General features: G+C 41.1%; 1 protein-coding gene across 1 annotated transcript in view; it reads right to left on the bottom strand.

The window, feature by feature from the left end:
* The window catches only part of cep112 (centrosomal protein 112), a 420,760-nt gene that overhangs the window by 312,375 nt on the left and 84,696 nt on the right, over window positions 1–23,689 (bottom strand). The window contains exon 7 of the mRNA XM_085964113.1: window positions 8,353–8,439. Coding sequence (XP_085820239.1) covers window positions 8,353–8,439 — 87 coding nt within the window. The remainder of the gene's footprint in view (window positions 1–8,352; window positions 8,440–23,689) is intronic.

Genomic DNA, 23,689 nt, shown 5'->3' with positions numbered 1-23,689 from the left:
GAAGACAATAAATAATACAATGTGTTGATGTTCATGTGGCAAATCCTTTAACTTATATAGAAATAGAGTGGTATTTTTGTACCAAAACAATAACTCAACTTGATCTTAGAAATACTGGAAATGAAGAAATGTTTGAGGCAATGTGCAATTTATTTAACTTAAAAGATAAGGTTTAGTGCAGGTAATTCATGACTGGAAACATTCAGATTTTAAATGCTTGAGGAAAAAAACTACGTAAAGAAACAGAGCAAGTAAAAAACACCTCAGATAAATACCGTGCAGTCAGACGTAAATCTGCTGCCATTTTGGTCATAAACATGCAATGGGAACTCATACTATCACCTAGTTGCCAACTATTCCCTGGCTCTCAGTAAACAGTGATACTGTGTAGAATGTTGCTACCAGAAGCCTGAAGTAATACTATTACAGGAAACTTTGTGCTATCCGGCACCGACAGGACCGAGCTGTTGCCGTTCCCTCAAAACTGCCGGACGCACCAGCGCTAATGTTGAAACATACAGAAGCTTTTGAGCTCCGTATCTGTCAACAAACCCTGTTGCTTAGCAACAGCTTCTAAACAGTCCAAGCGTCTCTGTAGCGTCTCTGTAGCTTAGCAACAGCTTCAGCGAGACCTTGCAGAGCTTGACTGTTGAGAAAAAAGCAACGAGAAGAAAGAAAACCTAACGAAACGGCTCCTGATTTTTGCCGATGGCTCGAGCATTCCAGACAGTTAGCCTCCGGATAACACAAAGTTTCCTGTAGTATACTCTATATAAAGGTGTAGCTCCAGCATGGAGCCTCAGTGCACAGGTGTGTAGGTCACAAAACCAACCTTGTAATGTTACACTTTTATCTCCAACCTGGACTTGCATTAGGCATGGTGCCACACTGGGAGCAGAGCCTTGCAAAACTACTCCTAATATCTCAAAGCAAAAAAAGTGAAAATACTTAGAGATCACAGGAACATATCGATTTACAGGACCAGAAAAGACCACTGCGGCCCAGCTCACCAGTCACAAAATTCAAAACATACCATACTATATTCTACCTCTTATACTCTTCAATCACATCTTTCACCAGAAATCTATGCGACTCCCTCTTGAATTTGCTAATGCTATCCTCCTCCATTCACAGAAATCACAGAAACCCCACAATGCAGATAGAGGCCATTTCGGCCCATCGAGCCTGCACCGACACATATCCCACCCGATCCCCGTAACCCCTACACCAACACATATCCCACCCTATCCCTGTAACCCCACGTATTTAATCCCCCTAACACTAAGGGTCAATTTATCATAGCCAATCAACCTAACCCGCACATCTTTGGACTGTGGGAGGAAACCGGAGCACCCGGAGGAAACCCACGCAAACATGGGGAGAATGTGCAAACTCCACACAGACAGTCACCCGAGGCCGGATTCAAACCCGGGTCCCTGGCGCTGTGAGGCAACAGTGCTAACCACTATGCCACCGTGCTGCCTCCATTGACTCCCTGCAAGTCTGTTCCATACATTCCCTACCTTTGTATTCAGTAATTAAATATAAACTGTCTGTTCACCCTCCAATGATCAAAGTCAAAAACAAGAACACTAATAAAAACAGATTGTCAGAGCTTCTACAAGTATGTAAAAAGAAAGTAGCTAAAGTAAGCGTTGGTCCCTTAGAGGCCGAGACAGGTGAAATTATAATGGGCAATAAGGAAATGGCAGAGATTTTAAACTAATATTTTGTATCTGTCTTCACAGTAGAAGACACAAAAATCATACCAAAATTAATGGGAAACCAAGGGGCTAATAAGAGTGAGGAACTTAAAGTAATTAATATCAGTACAGAAAAAGTACTTGAGAAACTAATGGGACTAAAAGCTGACAAATCCCCCGGACCTGATGGCCTATATCCTTTGGTTCTAAAAGAGGGGCTGCAGAGATAGTGGATGCATTGGTTGTGATCTTCCAAAATTCCCTACATTCTAGAAAGCTCCCACCGGATTGAAAGGTAGCAAATATAACCCCGCTATTCAAGGAAGGAGGGAGAGAGAAAACAAGGAACTACTGGCCAGTTAGCCTGACATCGGTCATTGGGAAAATGCTGAAATCCATTATTAAAGAAGTGATAACAGGGCACTTAGAAAATCATAACATGGTTTTATGGTTTACAGTTTCATGGTTTTATGAAAGGGAAATCATGTTTAACAAATTTAGAGTTTTTTGAGGATGTAACTAGCAGGGTAGATAAAGGGGAACCAGTGGATGTAGTATATTTGAATTTACAAAAGGCATTCGATAAGGTGCCACATAAAAGGTTGCTACACAAGATGGGCTCATGGGGTTGTAGGTAATATATTAGCATGGATAGAGGATTGGTTAACGGACAGAAAACAGAGAGTAGGGATAAACGGGTCATTTTCCAGTTGGCAGGCTGTAACTAGTGGGGTGCCGCAAGGATCAGCGCTTGGGCCTCAGCTATTTACAATCTATATTAATGACTTAGATGAAGGGATTGAATGCAATGTATCCAAGTTTGCTGCCGATACAAAGCTAGGTGGAAAAATAAACTGTGAGGAGGACACAAAGAGCCTGCAAAGGGATATAGACGGGTTAAGTGGGTAGACAATATGTGGGGAAATGTGAGGTTATTCACTTTGGTAGGAAGAATAGAAAAACAGAATATTTTTTAACTGGTAAGAAACTATTAAAGGTCATACATGCCTTAGAGGTGGTGCAACTAAGGTTCACTTGATTGATTCCTGGGATGAGAGAGTTGTCCTATGAGGAGAGATTGAGTAGATTGGGCCTATACTCTGGAGTTTAGTAGAATGAGAGGTGATCTCATTGAAACATATAATATTCTGAGGGGGATTGACAGAGTAGATGCTGAGAGGTTGTTTCCCCTGGCTGGAGAGTCTAGAACTAGGGGGCATAGTCTTAGGGTAAGGGGTCGGCCATTGAAGACTGAGATGAGGAGGAATTTCTTCACTCAGTGGGTTGTGAATCTTTGGCATTCTCTACCCAAAAGGGCTGTGGCTGCGGAGTCATTGAGTATATTCAAGGCTGAGATACAGGAAACTTTGAGTTATCCGGAGGTGAACCGTCCGGCAAGCTCGAGCCACCGGCAAAAATCAGGAGCCGTTTTTTATTCTTTTCGTTTCTTTTCTTTGCTTTTTTTGAACAGTCAAACTCTGCAAGGTCTGTAGCTAAGCAACAGCTTCAGCTAGAGATGCTACAGAGACGTTGCCGACTGCTTAGAGGCTGTTGCTAAGCAACAGGGTTTGTTGATTCATACGGAGATGAAAATCTCTATGTTTCAGCATTAACTCTGGAGTGTCTGGCAGTTTTGAGGGAACAGCAGCAGCTCGGTCCCGTCGGTGCCGGATAGCACAAAGTTTCCTGTAGATAGATTTTTGGACTCTTGGGGAATCAAGGGATACGGGGATCGGGCAGGAAAGTAGAGTTGAGGTTGAAGATCAGCCATGATCTTACTGATTGGCGGAGCAGGCTCTAAGGGCCTTGTGGCCTACTCCTGCTCCTAATTCTTATGTTCTTAATTGTAGATTTCGGCCCAAAAATGGTATAAGAGTGTATGTTCCATCAGAAGGAACAGGCCCAATGACCTGTTCTTGTTTCACAAGTTCTTGTGTTCTAATAAGGGTTTGTGTCTACAATTCCTTAATATTGTTCTTAAAATTTTAAAAGTAGTGATCGCAATACTCCAAAGGAAACATTCTTAAATTTAAAGGCTGACAAGTGAGGTTTTCCAAGTAAAAAATAAAATCTGTTATGTACACCGTGGGCCTGTTAATTCCCAACAACCGATACAGCAGATAATGGGAGTCATTCATTTGTGTTATACCCATGTAGGTCTACACTCAGAGACTGCGTTTGTTGAACTGTTCAGGGAGTATCAAATGTACTTCACCTGTGCTCTGCATCAGCAAAACTGAAAAGGATCTTTCATCAGATTCATCTGTCCAAAGCATTATATGTTGTCACTAGCAAAAAATAGCAAAAGAAAGCTGAATAAAAATTACAACCTGCACATCAAAGCTTAGCCAGTAGAGGGTCGGAATCTTTGTCCTGCTTTGTACTGATTCTCACCAGGCCAGACACTTTTGGTCATCATCTGTGGTAGATATACTCAAACTATGTTCATATGCCTCATGATGCACCTGAGCAAATATTAGCATCTGACACTGAACTCTTTGATGTGAGGATGGGAATCTGCTTTTAGCGCAGGGACTTCCTGTCTGCTGCTACAGTGATTGAAGGAACCCTAACTGTAACAGTCTTACATTCTACAACTATCAGAAATAATCTCTTGTAGCATCTGCAAGTGAGACCCAAAAAGGAGGCCTCAGAACTAAATCATCTTGTCACTCTTTTGGAAATTTGTTCTATTGAATTACAAAGATGGGTCAGACCGCACTCGGGTTTTACTGGCAAGCCAGACTCAGATGAAGACTGTGTTTAATATTTGTTTCCATGAAGACAAAATCATCCCTTCAATAATCTATCAGTTTTATTTAGCATTCTGTGCCCTTATCACACTTCCCCAGACTCTTTAAAATTAGGCCAATTCATCACAGCCATTAGTACTGGGCAGAATGATGTGATGCTTTAATGTGGTTTTACAGAAAGCCATTATTTTAACAAAGCAACTACTTAGTATTCCCAGCATCAAAAGTTAGTCAAAAATCTTTGAATTATACTAAACTATCCCATTTCTGTTTGAAAGAGACATCATTTTCTTGCTTTCCTTTTTTCTTTAAACCTATACGTATTTTAATTATGATTTTTTGTTTTGTTTCATATGAATGCTCCTGTTCGTATATGCCAGCCTTACTCGGCATATGGGTACCTGTACATGGTTATAAATTAGACCATTTATCTATTGCCCAAGATTATTTGGGGATTTGAAGGAAGATTAAAAATGACCTACATGGGTAATGACACAGAACCAAAGTGACAAGGTGAGCTGGATGGCTGAAAGACCTTTTTTCATTCTTACTTTCCTGCAATAAAATTCAATGCAGTGCTACTAATTTGGCTTAAAGGTGAATTTTATGATCAATTTAGAAAAGATATGCATAAATATTGAATTCAAGTTAACCCTGGAGAAGCAAGAGGATACAGTTTCAAACCACTCCATTCAAAATACTCCTGCAAATTGACTAAGGAGTGATACCGACACAAGGTAGGGATATTCCCCACAACTAACTGAGAATATTAATATGGATGTGTTGGGGAAAGGCGGGGACAAACTTGAAGGAGAAAAATGGAAATTAAAAAAAAGACGACAGCTGAGCTTGTACAATTTCCAGCCTATTGCACTACGTATGGAATGCAGTATAACTATAAAAATATGGCAAATTTCATTCAATACCAACAAATGTTACTTGTGACTAATGATGTATTGTGACTAACAACAGCTGTATCCTCCAAGCTACTGAAGTTTGATCTTTTAATGAACATGGCCATGACTTTTCTTTTCTTGTAGGAAATTCAGAAAACATGACTAACCACATCAAAAAGTGGAGGAATGCTCTTCAGTTTGAGTAGGCTTCAAGGTTACACAGCAAAGTATGAAAGAATCCAACAACAGACATACAACTGTCATGTGTAGGGCAAGGTCCTAATCACAAGGGCTTGGATGTTACCCCAACAAAACTTGACATTTACTGATAGTTGTAAAGCTCCAGCTATCTGTTTTGAATTGCAGGGACTGGAGCAATTAGAAATTGAATTTACAACGCTTGTAATTGGATAGCTGCTATAGCGAGTCTCAGATTTTCTGTGAGTCACTAAATTTGGGCTCTGCTCACAATCGCACTCATCATATTGAAAATGTTGACGTTCTTCTGTCTATAAATTCTGCACTATTTTCATGCTTACATACACACATAATTACATTGAAATGATCACATGGAAACAGGCTGTTCGGCCCAACAAGTCCATCTTGGTGTTTATCCTCCAAATGATCAGTAGTTCTAATCCCTTGTGTCCGCCTTGTTCCTCCATCCCTTAAGCCCGCTTTCCTTCAACCAACTCTCTAACCTATCCTTAAAAGTTGACATGGTCTCTGCTTCAATCACTAACTCTGGTAGAGCATCGCACAGACTCTCGGCAAAATAGATTCTCCTTCTCTATCTTAAATCTCCTACATTTAATCTTATCTACGTCCTCTAATTCCAGACCCCTCAACCACTAGCAGCAGTCTGTTTCTATCTACTCTGTCCCATCCCTACATAATTGTAAAAACTTCTATCAAATCACCCTGTAATCTCATCTGTTCTAACGAAAATACCTCACAGCTATTTGATACAATTAAAAAAGAAATATAAGGTATAAAATTAACCAATTCCAGTTTTAAATCAAACAGAAAAAAGACCAGTTGTAAAACATACGAATGGTGACTGCAGCACATTGTATGTTTTTCTGCCCTTTATAAGCTTGCCCCAACATGAGTCTCCTTATTCCACCAACCAGGAGGGTGAGCAAGCAGCCTGATCTCCATCTGTGCCATTCTGAAACCAATAGTTGCAGAGGTTCAGAGGTGACTTTCACACAAATTTCCCTACATGTGGGGAAGAGACTGGCCCCCCAACCAGCTGGGGTCAGACACTCGCAGTCATGATTTATTCGCACCTATAGCTGAGGAGGTCAGGTACACAGCACCTAGAGCCGAGATCAGAAACTCGGCAATATAGACTGCAACACCTACAAATGAGATCAGGAACTTAGCAGCATTTGGGTGTAGCACCTTTCGGAAGAACTCAGTGATATTAGGCACTGCACCAGTACAATGCAAATTGCCCTCTGATGGACCCCATCACATATTCCCCATTGAGACTTGAAGTGGCAGGTCTCCAGCAGATTACTCCATGGTCTCCAACAACTTTAAATACTTCTTCAGAGTAGGGAGAAATTAAAACTAACATTTAGAAAAAACACATTTGTGACAGCTGGTAGAAATACTTTAAATTTAAAGAATTTGATCCACCCTGAACAATATCACATGCCTTTCATTAATTATAGATTACTAGCTCCTAAAACCAACCAATCACAGCTCACTGCATCCTCCATGTTAGCTGGAGTGAAGGATGCAACAATGAACCAATCCTAGCTGTTACTGGTCGAAACCTTGCCTGAAAAGCCACTGCTAGAGTTTACCCAGCCATCCACATACAAAACGGTAGCCCTGTGAGGTAGCAATTGTTGGTAGTCTAATTTAATTATGTTTAATTACCTATATTTGTATTTGACAGAATTGCAATGTCAGCATATGCGGGGAGGGTTCAACAACCAACACTGCTACATTCAGTCACGCAGCTCTTGACAACAGGTTTCTTCTCTTAAAGTGGAGCATATTTTTACTTGACATAACTTAAAAAAACAGCAGCACTGAAATGTAACTCTTCTGACAGAAAGAAAACGCTGAAATTCCATGTTCAAAGTTGCATTGTGTTGTGTTACAGTACACCATCTGATGTAGGTCCAAGAGAAAACTATTCAAGCTGAAGGAAGAGATTTTCTATTGTGACTTTTCAGGATAAAACATTTGGGTACGACCACAAAGAAGTGAAGTCCTTGGATGTGTAAAGGCTTCAGGAGCCATCGGCAATCCTGCAGCAATTGTCGATACATTTTGAGAGAATTTCCAGCCATTATACTTACACAGGAGATAATGGGAGGGAAGTGGTGACCTTTGGACGGGCATTAACAATAAGGGGCAGGAAAGACAGCTGCAGTCTTTGGAATGCAAGTGGTAATGCTTCTGAAGAACAAGATGCCAACAATCTGACACCATCCCCTCTCAGAAAAGCCAAGTGCCTGTAACCTCCCTTGGAGAGAACTTTGTGCTAAATATCCTAATTCCAAGGTTTTCGCCCTGCTGAGGAAAGCCGAGCGATGCTAACCCAAGTCCCAAACAGGAGAGGTCGCCATTAATGACCCCACCCACAGGTAAGCCAAGCAGAAGAAACTCCTCGAGATACAGGCACAGAAACAGGAGCCTGGAACAGGCAGTAGTATCCTCAGAGGATCGTGCAATAGTGTTACTGCATTATACTCCAACTAATTTACATTTATCTTCAGCATACACGTTCATAAAACGGTTTACAATAGTCACATTTTTGTCATTTATTTTTGCTTTTATGAAATCTCCCCAACCAAGAACCCAGGCCGCCACCTATGCTAGCTTATTGACAACGAGAAGTTTCACAAGAGCACCCCAGACTGACTGAACCCCTGAGTTTTCTCCCCTTCCTATTTCATAGTGAGATGCCAAAATATTATTCTTGTAGAAGCAATACCCCACAGCAGGAGAAATTATAAAAAAAACTTCCCAATTTACCTTTTGAACATCAGTGTCATGCTTTTGCTGCAGTTTGAGCTTCTCCTCGTGGAATTTTGCTTCCAGCATCTTTGTCTTCATCTCAATCTATTTTTATTAAAACAATTAAACAAAGGGCGTTACTTAATCTGCTTCCTACCCTAAATTAAATAGAATGTGTAATGTGAGCCATGGAATTTATTAACACATATCATCAGTTTCAGTACAAATTGTACGCATGAAAAATTATACTCTAGATATTGCAATTATACTTTGATATTTAAAAATATTTCGCTTCAATTTTTTTAATAGAACTTATTCAGAGAAAAAAAACAAACAATAAATTTCTCGTGCCAAAAATGGACAAATTGCATTTGCCGTTTAGGCCATAAATTATTTGACAATTTGTGATAACCTTTTAATTTGCTGTTAGCTTGTCAGTTAATGCCATGCAATGCACTTTTCTTCAGATCTTCGAGGAAACATTTGTTACCACAGCCTCAACTTTACAGACAATGAGCTAAAAAATGAAGGATTTTGTAACTGGGGTTGGGAACCTGTGCAGGGAGACAGAGGAAAGGGAAGCAAGGATAGAAACAAAAGACAAGAAGGAGAAAAGCAAAAGTGGAAGGCAGAGAAATCAAGGGTGTAAATCAAACAGGGCCACAGTAAATAATAATTCTAAAAGGACTAAGAGTGTTAAAAAAAATCAAGCCTGAAGGCTTTGTGTCTTAATGCGAGGAGCATTCGTAATAAGGTGGATGAATTAGCTGCGCAAATAGATGTAAACGGATATGATATAATTGGGATTACGGAGACATGGCTCCAGGGTGACCAAGGCTGGGAATTCAACATCCAGGGGTATTCAATATTCAGGAAGGACGGGAAAAAAGGAAAAGGAGGTGGGGTAGCATTGCTGGTTAAAGAGGAGATTAACACAATAATAAGGATATTAGCTCTGATGATGTGGAATCTGTATGGGCAGAGCTGAGAAATACCATGGAGCAGAAAACGTTGGTGGGAGTTGTATACAGACCCCCAAACAGTAATGTTGGGGATGGCATTAAACGGGAAATTAGAGACGCGTGCAATAAGGGCACAGCAGTTATCATGGGAGACTTTAATCTACATATAGATTGGGCTAACCAAATTAGTAACAATACTGTGGAGGAGGAATTCCTAGAGTGTATACGGGATGGTTTCCTGGACCAATATGTCGAGGAACCAACTAGAGATCAGGCCATCTTAGACTGGGTATTATGTAATGAGAAAGGATTAATTAGCAATCTTGTTGTGCGAGGCCCCTGGGGGAGAAGCGATCATAATATGATAGAATTCTTCATTAAGATGGAGAGTGAAGTAGTTGACTCAGAGACTAGGGTCCTGAATTTAAATAAAAGAAACTACGATGGTATGAGGCACGAGTTGGCTAGGATGGATTGGGGAACGTTACTTAAAGGGTTGACGGTGGATAGGCAGTGGCAAACATTTAAAGATCGCATGGATGAGCTACAGAATTTGTTCATCCCGATTTGGCATAAAAATAAAACAAAAAAGGTGACTCAACAATGGCTAACAAGGGAAATTAGGGATAGCATAAGATCCAAGAAGAGGACATATAATTTGGTCAGAAAAAGCAGCAAACCTGAGGATTGGGAGCAGTTTAGGATTCAGCAAAGGAGGACAAAGGGATTAATTAAGAGGGGGAAAATAGATCATGAGAGTAAGCTTGCAGGGAACATAAAAATTGACTGTAAAAGCTTCTATAGATATGTGAAGAGAAAAAGATTGGTGAAGTCAAGCGTAGGTCCCTTGTAGTCAGAATCAGGGGAGTTTATAATGGGAAACAAAGAAATGGCAGACCAATTAAATACATACTTTGGTTCTGTCTTCACAAAGGAGGACACAAATAACCTCCCAGAGATGTCGGGAAACATAGGGTCTGATGAAAGGGAGGAACTGAAAGAAATCAGTATTTGTAGGGAAATGGTGTTAGGGAAATTGACGGGATTGAAGGCCGATAAATCCCCAGGGCCTGATAATCTACATCCTAGGCTACTTAAGGAAGTGGCCCTAGAAATAGTAGATGCATTGCTGGTCATCTTCCAAAATTCTATAGACTCTGGAACAGTTCCCATGGATTTGAGGATAGCTAATGTAACCCCACTATTTAAAAAAGGTGGTAGAGAGAAAACGGGGAATTATAGACCGGTAAGCCTGACATCGGAAGTGGGGAAAATGCTAGAGTCCATTATAAAAGATGTAATAACAGAGCACTTGGAAAACAGTGACAGGATCGGACAAAGTCAACATGGATTTACAAAAGGTAAATCATGCTTGACTAATCTACTGGAATTTTTTGAGGATGTAACTGGTAGAATAGATAAAGGGAGAACCAGTGAATGTGGTGTATTTGGACTTTCAGAAGGCTTTCGATAAGGTCCCGCATAAGAGATTAGCGTGCAAAGTTAAAGCACATGGGATTGGGGGTAAGGTACTGTCTTAGATAGAGAACTGGTTGGCAGACAGAAGGCAAAGAGTTGGAATAAACGGGTCTTTTTCCGAATGGCAGGCAGTGACTAGTGGGGTACCGCAGGGATCGGTGCTAGGACCCCAACTATTCACAGGCTAAATGCAGGAAAGATGTTCCCGATGGCGGGGGAGTCCAGAACCAGGGGTCACAGTCTAAGGATAAGGGGTAAGCCATTTAGGACTGAGATGAGGAGGAATTTCTTCACCCAGAGAGTTGTGAACCTGTGGAATTCTCTACCACACAAGGCAGTTGAGGCCAATTCATTAAATATATTCAAGAAGGAGTTAGATATATTTCTTAAGGCTAAAGGGATCAAGGGATATGGGGAGAAAGCAGGGACAGGGTACTGAATTTGGATGATCAACCATGATCTCATTAAACGGCGGAACAGCCTCGAGGGGCCGAATGGCCAACTCCTGCTCCTATCTTCTATGTTTCTAAGTTTCTATGGTGGGGCAGTATGATAAAGGATCTGTATTTTATAAGCACTCCAAACATTATTAACCCAAATCACAGACTGCTACTGGTGCAATGCTCTTCACAGTACACTGCATTCCTGAGCGGTAGGACAGGAGTACCTGTTCTCAATTCCTCACATCTAAGCACCCGATTTCAGCTACATGAGGAAATGCCAGATGGAGATCAGACAAAGAGCAACAAAAATCACACTTTAGGTAGGATATTAAAGCCTTGGAAAGGGTGCAGACAAGATTTACCAGAGTGATACCCGAGATGGAAGACTTCAGTTATGTGGAAAGACTAGAGAAGCTGAGATTGTTCTCCTTACAGCAGAGAAGGCTATGCGGAGCAAGAGAGAGTAGATAGAAAGACACTGTTTCCACTGGCAGAAGGGTCGGTATCCAAAGGTCACAGATTTAAGATAACTGGAAAAAGAACTGTTAGATCCGTGTATTTTTGATGTGTGTCCTTCAATAGCTAGACACGCGACTGCAGGAACAATCAACAGGTATTTACTGGATGAGGGTTACTCTAAAACTAAACGTACAGATCCCTACTCAGGGTTTATATACAGGTGTGGTCACTGCCGGTGCTACAGTATACAGGAGCTGTAAAAAGTAGTTCTCCCCTTAAAGGTACATACAATACAATAATACAATACAAGACAAATCGCTTTATTGGCATGATAAGGTACATCTTATGTTGCCAAAGCATCAAGATACATTTATGGTTGAACACATAAACGCGGTTCCATTCATACAGTGTATAAACAGGTATATCCCTGAGTTTAAAAATATACAATATACTCTTGTCTTAGTTTACTGGTTGTCCCTCTGTTCATGGCAAGCTGTAACATAGTGTGCCACAAGAACCAGAGGGGGGAGGAGAAGACATTTTTTTACGCAGCAAGTTGTTATGATCTGGAATGTACTGCTTGAAAGATTGAGGAAGCAGATTCAATAATAACTTTCAAAAACGAACTGGGTATATACTTGAAGAGGAAAACATTGCAGGACTATGGGGAAAGAGCAGGGAACTGGGACTATTTGGATAGCTCCTCAAAGAGCCGGCACAGGCACAACAGGCCAAATGGCCTCCTTCTGTGCTATAAGATTGTATGATTCTATGATGAAGCTACTCAAAGGAGTTTTGATAGTTGTTCACGGACACCTCATCCTCTAATTTAATGTCCTTCATGTGCAAAGGGACGTGGCATCTGCTTGTTGATTTGCCACAACAATGCAGCTGAGAACAACAATTCGGCAACCCAACTGCTAAGGTGCAACATACTGCTACTCCACTGTGCTGTGGGTGGTGGCATTTCACCACTGAAACCACAGCAAGGTCACCAGAACTGGCAGCAGTATTCAGAATGCATCTCCTGGAGTGCTACTTCCTTAGTATCATGTATCTCATGTAGCAAAAGTGCCCCTGGCCTATTCTATCACAAAGACCCCCAGTGTGATAAACATCTCTTTTTCCTCTGGCAAAAACTGATTTGATCACCTTGATTTATTACTGATACTTTGCCAATTTAATGTTCTAGCCTGCTGCAATATACATTAACTGTGAGCATTATTTAATAGCTGAAATTTTTTTTGTTTTGTTCATGCAGTTCTTAATGTTATCCTCTGGATACCAATTTCGGTTATGCCTGCTTTGCACGTATTTACTTAAAAAAATTATAATCTATTTGATCTGTTTAATTTACTACTTTATAAACACAATTCTATGCATATGGGCTCCTCGTTATCTGATGCCTAAGGCTCCATCTGCTTTGATCTACTGATCAGTGCTGTTCGCTTGTCTACTCTTATCTGATCACCTCTGGGCCAGAGGTGACATCTCAGACGATGAATGCACTTCAGGTTTCTAACGGCCAAAATGCTTGTGCCAGAGCGAGTATGAATGTCCAATAGAACAGAAACAGGTAATGGGGAAAAATCTGATACTCAGCCACGACCAATAAACACTGAATCCATCTGCTTGCTGTTTACTCTCTGCTTTAACCTCAGAGCAGGGTACACATCCAATAAGACCAGTTATGTGTCAAGAAACACGTAGGGATTTAAATAAAGTGGTTCACACTGGACAGGTTCAAAATCACTTACATAATTATTTACTTCTTCTCTCCCTCTCTCCTGGGATACATATCCATCTAGCATAGGTGGCCATTCATAATATATGAGCCTGTTCAGTGATGGTTACCAGGCTATTCAGGCTATATGCAGGGTGCATCACAGTCCAGCCTGACCAGTCCTCGCTCAATGTCCACACGTGAGCTTAATGCTTTCCCAGCCGAGATCAACAAATTTATCGCACACCTGGGATACGAACTTCAGAACCTCCTTCTCTCTACACCTCTGTTACTCTTTGTATTAATCAACTCAATATACAAAGTATTTACTACACAGAAACAGACCATTCGGCCCAACAAGTCCATTCCAGTGGTTATGCTCCACATGAGCCTCTTCCCAGCCCTCTTCATCTAACCCTATCAACATATCATTCTATTCCTTTCTGCCTTGTGCTTATCTCGCTTCCCCTTGAATGCATCTATGCTATTCGCCTCAACTACTCCCTGTGGTAGTGAATTCCACATTCTAACCACTCTCTGAGTAAAGAAGTTTCTCCTGAATTCCCTTTTGGATTTATGAGTGACTATCTTATATTGATGGCTCCTAGTTCTGGTCTCACCCACAAGTGGAAATAGCTTCTCTACATCTACCCTATCAAACCCTTTCAGAATTTTAAAGACCTCTATCAGGTCACCCCTCAGTCTTCTCTTTTCAAGAAAAAAAAGAGCCCCAGCCCATTCAATCTTTCCCAATAGATATAACCTCTCTGTTCTGGTATCATTCTAGTAAATCTTTTTTGCACCTTCTCCAGTGCTTCTATATCCTCCTTATAATATGGAGACCAGAACTGATCACAGTACTCCCAGGGTGTTCTAACTAAAGTTCTATACAAGTTTAACATAGAAGCCTTCATTTACATATTTCAAATACTGTATATTAATTTAGGCAGCAAGTCAAATTCAACTTGATCAATGCAAGATAATGCACAGAAGATCATAGAGGTGCCTAAGAATCCTGGGCCTTAGGCAGGGGAGGGGGGGAGGTGCTGCTAGATCCTCCCCCCACACCACAGAATAAACTGTAGGTTACAAAGGAATCTGCTTTAAAACTGCAGGCTCGTTACTGTAAACAAAGTTACACCAGCAAAAGCCTGGGAGAAGGCCATCTGTCTGACCTCTCCCCTGGAATGGTATATGGTGAAGACAGAAAAGTGGGATTGGAAGAAAAGTGCAAAGCAACTTGCTAAAAACATAAAACAATTCATTAGTGTCAAAACATACAGCTCTGGTCACAATCTATGTAAGCTATTAAAAATCTTGCACAAGTACACTTACTGTCCACAATCCTTACTTCCGGTTGTCATGATTTTTTAGTAATTCTTATGCATCAACATTTCACATTGAAACTATCTAAGTAAATATTTTTAATGGCATTTCCCTACGCAAACAATTCCCCATCACAGTTTGTTGATGAACCAATTGATATGCTCAAAATACTTTCTGAAAAAAATTCAGATGCCATTTTTCTCTCAATAACTGAGATTTTAATCAAAATTTAAAAGAAAATACATTTTACAATAACATGATTACATTTTCCCATTTAATTCTTTTGTGTCTTTTAACACCTCTATTAATTTTCTTACTTCAGTGACTCAAAAAGCCTACGATTCGACTAGATATTTTTACCTCGTTAAGAGTTGTCCAGAGCTTTCAACCATATCTGTGCATTCCCAACAGGTTCAATTCACAGATTTCCCCAGTATGTTATCTGTGCATTCCCAACAGGTTCAATTCACAGAATTCCCCAGTATGTTATCTGTGCATTCCCAACAGGTTCAATTCACAGATTTCCACAGTATGCTATCTGTGCATTCCCAACAGGTTCAATTCACAGATTTCCCCAGTATGCTATCTACGCATTGAGTATTCCCAATTTCCCAGCATTCAATGTGTGCATCAGTGTGACTTGAAGGGTATAAGGGTGTGCCTCCTCATCCTGCAAGGAAATGAGTTCTTTTGCTTTTTCCAAAAGGCTTTGAATGAAACTGGAGTTTGAATTCTCAAAGCTTTATTTCAGGCGCATCTGACGGTATTAACAAGTGCTGTGTACTATGAACTGCTCAGACAGGCCACACCTCTGACCAGCAGCGCTTATGATCTTGATGGTTAGAAAAGAAAACAAAGATATTGTTTATCGAGAAAGGACTTCTTTTTTAGTCTTTGATCTCTTTACTGCTGTTGAAAGTTCTGTTAAAAATTTACTGTTCTGAACCAGTTTTGAGGCCAAAAGAATGTTTTTAATAACATGAAAACTACATAAATGATGAACTTTTGAACATTTTATGAAGCAATGTTTGCTTGCTTCTGCAAATGTATGTTTATTAAGTTGGCAAATTTTACTAATAGTGCACTAAAGGATAAACTTTTCACTTCTGTACTCATAACAGCAAAATGTAAACCCAAGTTTGTGAGTTTCCATCCATTGATTATAAGAAACAGAACATTTACCCTTCGATGTTTTAAGGCAGAAAAATAAAGAGAGGAACTGGCTGACAATGGGGAAAATGCTGGGGGTAGAGGGGAATACCCGAGGGTGGAAAAGGCACTGCCGATGGGTTTCGAAAGAGGATCAATGGTGGGGGGAGGGGAATGCAGTGGGGGGTTAAGGTCTAATGATTCAAAAGGGGCCAGGGGTTGTTTGGGCCCCAATTCCTGGCCCTCCTCCCCCACAAGATTGCTGGATCCTGCTACCCCCAATACTGCCAGATTCCAGCAATTGTCTACTCTGCCTGACACTGCAACCCTCCCCCTACGCTTCAAAACCTCCTTCCTAGTCCTGCTGGATCCAAGAGCTTCTACTCCTGAAAGCCCTTCTGTGCTCACAAACTCCCAGACCCCATTACCAGTGCTCTCTAATCCCAGAATCAACTCCAATGCACCCAGATCCCAGTAATCTCAGAATCTATCCCAGTGTCCGTAAAATCTCCCCATCCCAGTGTTCATAAAATTTCCCCATCCCGTGTTCACAGAATTCCAGGGCCCACCCGAGTGTTCCCAGACCTTTGGAATTCTTGAAAATACTCCCATGCCCCGATACACCATCCCAGTACCGCCAAATCCTGGACTCCTTTTATGGGTGCTCCAAGATTTCCTGGCCACCCCAGTGCTGATAAGAGAGAGAGTGTTCCTGGTATTATTTGGAATAACACCCCTGTTCTTATAAAACTTCTTACTCACCATGAGCAACACCACAGTAGAACTGCTAGTAATATATTAAATTATTTTAAAGTGGCAAGACAAGTTGATACTGTTAACAAAGCATAAGGGATCCTGGGCATTATAATTAGAAGCACAGAATACAAAAGCAAGGAAGTTATGCTAAACCTTTATAAATCATTGGTTAGGCCTCAGCTAGAATATGATGTCTACTACTGAGCACCATACTGTAGAAAGGAGCCAAGGCCTTGGAGAGGGTGCAGAGGAGATTTACTAGAATGATACCAGGGATGAGGGACTTCAGTTATGTGGAGAGACTAGAGAAGCTGGGATTGTTCTCCTTGGAGCAGAGAAGGTTAAGGTGAGATTTAATAGAGGTATTCAAAATGATGAAGCATTTTGATAGAGTAAATAAGGAGAAACTGTTCCAACTGGCAGGAGGGTCAGTAACCAGAGGACACAGACTTAAGATAATTGGCAAAAGAACCGGAGATTTAAGAAGAAATGTTTTTACGCAACAAGTTATTATGATCTGGAATGTACTGCCTGAAAGGGTGGTGGAAGCAGTTTCAAGAATAACTTTCGAAAAGGAATTGGATATGTACTCTAAAAGGAAAAATGTGCCAGGCTCCGGGAGAAAGGGCAGTTGAATGGGACTAATTGGATCACTCTTTTAAAGAGCCGGCACAGGCACAATGGACCAAATGGCCTCCTTCTGTGCTGTACGATTCTATGATTTTAAGTCTTACTTCTGTGGGCATTCCCTGTTTTTCACACTTATTTCCTGTGTCAGAATTTTGCTCTGTTTTTGGTCAGCCCTGGCTGGATCATGATTTTCTTACACTATTCCAATCTGCAAAGTTCCCTGACCAAACAATTAAATTCTGAGTGACCTCCAAATTTGTTTATTTCCAGCAATTGGGCTTTCTGGTCTTAACCCAATGGGCCGCTCAAACAGAGAGTCTCCATCGCAACAGTGTACTACAGTCATCACATAGTATGATTCGTTCGTCGTTATAAAACAGCACATCTTCAGGCTTACTGTAGGCAACACCACATGAGATCTACTAGTAGATCCAAAAAAAGCAAAGCTAGCATAAAGCATTTGTGATTTTCCCTTCTTACTGGAGTGAATTTTAATCTGGCTGCAGGAGATTACTCAAAACTGACATGATTTTAGATGAGTGCACAATCTCAGGAACAGCACAGGTCATTTCCAGGAGCATAAACACCTGAACTACTTCATCTAGACCACGTGCTCATTGCTGCACATGGGCAAGAATCGCCATGACAATGTAGACATTTAGTGATTACTTCATTTTGTTGTCCATTTTGCAGTTGCAAGCAAAAACAGAGCTTCAGTTTGCATAATTTAAGCAGTGCATTTGGATTTGAAACAGCTGTGAAATGTGGAAATAATCCAAAACTAAATGTTGCATCGTAAAGGGCGGGGGGAGGGGGCTGGGGTGGGGTGGAGAGAGAGAGGGTGCTTATGTGCAGAACATTAAAAACAGAACACAAAGACCAGGTTTAATGTGCAGCAACTGTACAATACCCAGAGAAAGCTACTTGAAAGAATAAAATACCACTGCAGTTCATAAATGGAGTCTCTTGGAATTAAAGCAGAAATTCAACAAAAAACCTTCACTATTAACAAGAATTCTTATGAAAAATTCTTTATAAAGTATCTCAAATGTGAGACCGATCAAAAAACACATGCAAAAGGAAAATAGTAAATGCATTGATAATTCTCAACTCTTGGAACTTCATTACTGAATGATCGTTACTGAAAGCAAGTTACATAAAATATTCAATTATCTCACACTAAATCTAAATCTTATTCTTGGTACATTTCAGATAAATCTTTGATATACCCTTCCCATAGTTCTAATATTATTCCTGTAATGGGTTATCCAGAACTGCACACAATGCTCCAATTGGGACCTAAACAGTATTTTGTACAAATTCAACACTTCCTTACATTTATATTCAACCTCTGCATATAACAACAACTTGTATTTATATAGCGCCTTTAACATAGTAAAATGTCCCAAGGCGCTGCACAGGAGTATTTTAAGACAAAACATTTGCCACCGAGCCACATAAGGAGAAATTAGGGCAGGTGACCAAAAGCTTGGTCAAAGAGGTAGGTTATAAGGAGCATCTTAAATGAGGAAAGAGGGGCCTATTTGCCTTTTTATAGCTTTTTCTACCTGCACGCACTTTTGAGATCTGCACCCCAGATCTCCCTGTCCCATGCTAGCGACATCCTCAAAAAGTGTAACTAGATTCGTCAGACATGACCTACCCTTCACAAATCCATGCTGACTCTCTTTGATCAGCTCATACTTGCCCAAGTGCTTAGTCATGCTGTCCCTGATGATAGATTCCAGTAACTTCCCCACAACTGATTTCAAACTGACAGATCTGTAGTTACCTGGTTTCTCCCTTCTTGTGACATTTACAATAGTCCAATCCAAGGGCACAATTCCTGAATCTAGAGCGCTTTAGAAAATTAGGACTAATGCATCTGCAATTTCCTCACCTATTTCTTTTAATATCTTGGGGTGGAAACCATCAGGTCCTGGAGATTTGTCCACCTTGTTCCATTAGTTTCTCCATTACCATTTTTTAAAATTTATATTAAAGCCACTGAATTGCTCCCCTTAATTATTTTTAGGTTCCCTTGTACCACTGGTATTTTGTCCTCTTTATATAGATGGAGAGCACTCCAGTCACCATCTGCCATAATTCTGCCCACTAACTTAATCTGTCTATGTCCCTTTGTAATTTCCTGCTCCCACCTACACAAATTACTAAACCTTCTAACTTGGTGTTATTTGCAAATTTGGATATACTGCTCTCTATTTCTTCATGCAAGTCATTAATATATATGGTGAAAAGCTGCGGCCCCAGTACAAATCCCTGGGGAACACAACTCGTCATATTCCGCCAATCAGAGAATGTTCCCTTTATCCCTACTCTCCATCTCCTACCTTTCAACCAATTACCAACTCGTCACAAGGTTACCTCCAATTTCGTATGCTTTAATTTTTGATAATCTCTTGTGCGGGACCTTATTAAATTTCTTCTGGAAGTCCATATTGACAACATCCATAGACACACCTCTATCCACCATGCTAGTGTTCAATGTGTGAGGTCATTCACTTTGGATCCCGGAAAGAGAAATCGGAATATTTTCTTAATGGTGATCGACTAGGCGCGGTGGAGGAGTAACGGGATTTAGGTGTCCTCGTATATAAATCACTAAAAGCTAGTGCACGGGTACAAAAAGTAATCAAAAAGGCTAATGGAATGTTGGCCTTTAACTCAAGGGGGTTGGAATACAAAAGTGAGGACGTTATGATTCAGTTGTGTAGAGCCTAGATAAGAGCCCACCTGGAGTACTGTGTTCAGTTTTGGGCACCGTACCTCAGGAAGGATATATTGGCCTTGGAGGGGGTACAGCGCAGATCCTCCAGAAGGATACAGGGACTGAAAGGGTTAAATTGTGAGTCCCGGTCGCATAAACGTGGCTTGTATTCCCTTGAGTTTAGAAGGTTGAGGGGATACAGAGAAATTATTTCCTCTGATAGGGTAATCTAGAACAAGGAGGCATAATCTTAAAATGAGAGCTCGGCCAGTTAAGGGTGAAATTAGAAAGCACGTTTACTCACAAGACTGAGGTTGATAGATTTTTGTTAGATAAGGGTCTCAAAGGATATGTAGAAAAGGTGGGTAAATGGAGTTGAGATGTTGATCAGCCACAATCTAATAGACATGTGGAAGAGGCTCAAGAGGCTGAATGGCCTACTCCTGCTCCTATGTTCCTATGTGTTAAATGCACATGGAACTTCATGGTAATCAATTGCAGATCACTTTGATGAACCAACACAAGCAATGTCTCAACTCCTAATCCTCTTGTGTGAACATCAAATATCCAGGACAGAAAGCACACTGACAGCTGCTACTAGCGGGAAAAAAATGTCCAAAAGCAGAGTAAGATTTCCACATAAGGTTTCACATAGTACTTATTACAAATAACAAAACACCAAGGTGCAATTTTAAGAATGTAATCCAATCCCAGGATTCAGATCGCTGTCATTAACCGCTTGAAGTCTCAATCTCATGATTTGAAATGCTATCTATACCTCTGGATTGCTGTACTTTATAAATCACTCCTAGCTATCCATTACACTCAATCAAATAAATGTCAACTTTTTTCAGTATCATCAATGCAATTTCAATATAAAAATGGGTTCTAATTGCATTAAAGAACAGTGTGGTAATTTAGCATGCACCTTGCATTTCAGTACCATAATGATTCCATTGCACCTAATTAGATTTACTGCTTATATCGTCATTATACGGCAAGAATTGTACAAATATTCAACAGGCAGAAAGACGTGTCTTAAAACTAGAAAAATACAGCTGTTTCTATTGGGTGAGTATTAGTTGCAGTGAAACTAGTCTGCAAATTCAAATAACTAATGCAGTTGTGATTTTTTATTGCAGTATAAAATGTTACTTCCCTACATACTATCTTAGACTGCAACTAATTTTCTGAGTTTGGTCAGGTTTGCCTCCCTGCAGACCAACTGCTGTTCGAAATGCTGCTCCGTCAGCAACGGTCATACAACAATTTACAGGTTAGCAGGGAGGGCAGAGATTAAATCTATTGAAGATACCCAGGATGTAACAGCAAATATATGATGGATGTTATTACTCAGGGGTCAGTGAGAAATCTCAAGTTTTCTCCTCATAGAGGTGTTACCTCCGGTATTCGCCTCCCTCAGGAGATTAAATAAATTGAGATTCCATCACAAACTTTTCTCAAGTGTCATACTTTAATGATCTCACAACCAGCCTTCCTCAACTGTCTTTCCTTTCTCAACACCTTCAATTTGAATAGTCAAATCTGCATTCCTCTCTCCTCCTCCTCCTCCTCCTCCTCCTCATCATCATCATCATCATCTCCTTGGCTGGGAGTTGACCAATTTTTTCAGCCTCATTTTAAAATTATTATGTATACACATTTTGTCCTGCTTAGTTGACCATGCCACTATTCAGCAAATCGATTACCGTATTTGGGTTCCACGCCTTTAATCCTTCAAAACTGACCGCCTGCAGTTGAACAGATGCAATATTTTAAATTGAACCTCAGTAGCTATGTAGAATCAGCTGTATCTAGAACATACCTCCGCAATGTAGCAAGTGAAATATAGAATATAATATATACACAATAATTCTCTTCCACAGAAATGTTTCCAATTCCTGAAAAACACATTTCTTATCCTCCAGCTCTACACCAGGATTAGCTGTCAGCTCTACACCAGGATTAGCTGTCAGCTCTACACCAGGATTAGCTGTCAGCTCTACACCAGGATTAGCTGTCAGCTCTACACCAGGATTAGCTGTCAGCTCTACACCAGGATTAGCTGTCAGCTCTACACCAGGATTAGCTGTCAGCTCTACACCAGGATTAGCTGTCAGCTCTACACCAGGATTAGCTGTCAGCTCTACACCAGGATTAGCTGTCAGCTCTACACCAGGATTAGCTGTCAGCTCTACACCAGGATTAGCTGTCAGCTCTACACCAGGATTAGCTGCCAGCTCTACACCAGGATTAGCTGTCAGCTCTACACCAGGATTAGCTGTCAGCTCTACACCAGGATTAGCTGTCAGCTCTACACCAGGATTAGCTGTCAGCTCTACACCAGGGTTAGCTGTCAGCTCTACACCAGGGTTAGCTGTCAGCTCTACACCAGGATTAGCTGTCAGCTCTACACCAGGATTAGCTGTCAGCTCTACACCAGGATTAGCTGTCAGCTCTACACCAGGATTAGCTGCCAGCTCTACACCAGGATTAGCTGTCAGCTCTACACCAGGATTAGCTGTCAGCTCTACACCAGGATTAGCTGTCAGCTCTACACCAGGATTAGCTGTCAGCTCTACACCAGGATTAGCTGTCAGCTCTACACCAGGATTAGCTGTCAGCTCTACACCAGGATTAGCTGCCAGCTCTACACCAGGATTAGCTGTCAGCTCTACACCAGCATTAGCTGTCAGCTCTACACCAGGATTAGCTGTCAGCTCTACACCAGGGTTAGCTGTCAGCTCTACACCAGGGTTAGCTGTCAGCTCTACACCAGGGTTAGCTGTCAGCTCTACACCAGGATTAGCTGTCAGCTCTACACCAGGATTAGCTGCCAGCTCTACACCAGGGTTAGCTGTCAGCTCTACACCAGGATTAGCTGCCAGCTCTACACCAGGATTAGCTGCCAGCTCTACACCAGGGTTAGCTGTCAGCTCTACACCAGGATTAGCTGTCAGCTCTACACCAGGATTAGCTGTCAGCTGCAGCACACTCCGAGCATTGCTGCAATGCTATAGGTGGTCCTCCCAGTATCCAACAGCTGATCCCAGCATTTGAGTGATCTGTACCTGTTGATAATCACCTCACCAAGTCAAACAGTCGCTCAGGTTGCTCATGTAGTAAAGATTTACTGTTCAGAAGTAGAGGGGGAGGAGGAGGAAGAAAGAGAGAGATCCCACACCCGTCCCTGCTGTGCCTTACCACCAACCAGCTAACCTTCCTTGCATAAACGACCTGACTTGAGATAAGGAAAATTAACCGAGTAGGTCAAAGCCCAAATATGAATCAGATTTAAGACTACAGTTTGCGTCCATCTCTGCTCTGTTCAATACAGCAAATGGATGCCAAGAGGACAATGCAAATTTTTTTCCTAATCCAGCACTGATCCTGTTGAAGTAAACAGAAAGAAAAAGACTTGCATTTATTCAGCACCTTTCACAACCACCAGACGTCCCAAAGCACTTTACAGCCAATGAAGTACTTTGTGAAGTGTAGTCACTGCTGTAATGTAGGAAACGTAGCAGCCAATTTGCGCACAGCAAGCTCCCACATGTGTGATAATGACCAGATAATTTCAAGTTGTAGTGATGTTGATTGAGGGATAAATATTAGCCAGAACACCGGGGAGCACTCTCCCGCTCTTCTTCGAAATAGGATTTTTTACATCCACCCGAGAGGGCAGATGGGGCCGCAGTTT

The sequence above is a fragment of the Somniosus microcephalus genome, chromosome 21 (assembly GCF_052327205.1).
Source record: "Somniosus microcephalus isolate GS21.2 chromosome 21, FLI_Smic_1.0, whole genome shotgun sequence".
In the NCBI taxonomy this organism is placed as follows: Eukaryota; Metazoa; Chordata; class Chondrichthyes; order Squaliformes; family Somniosidae; genus Somniosus; species Somniosus microcephalus.
This window is presented reverse-complemented; position numbering and strand designations above follow the sequence as displayed.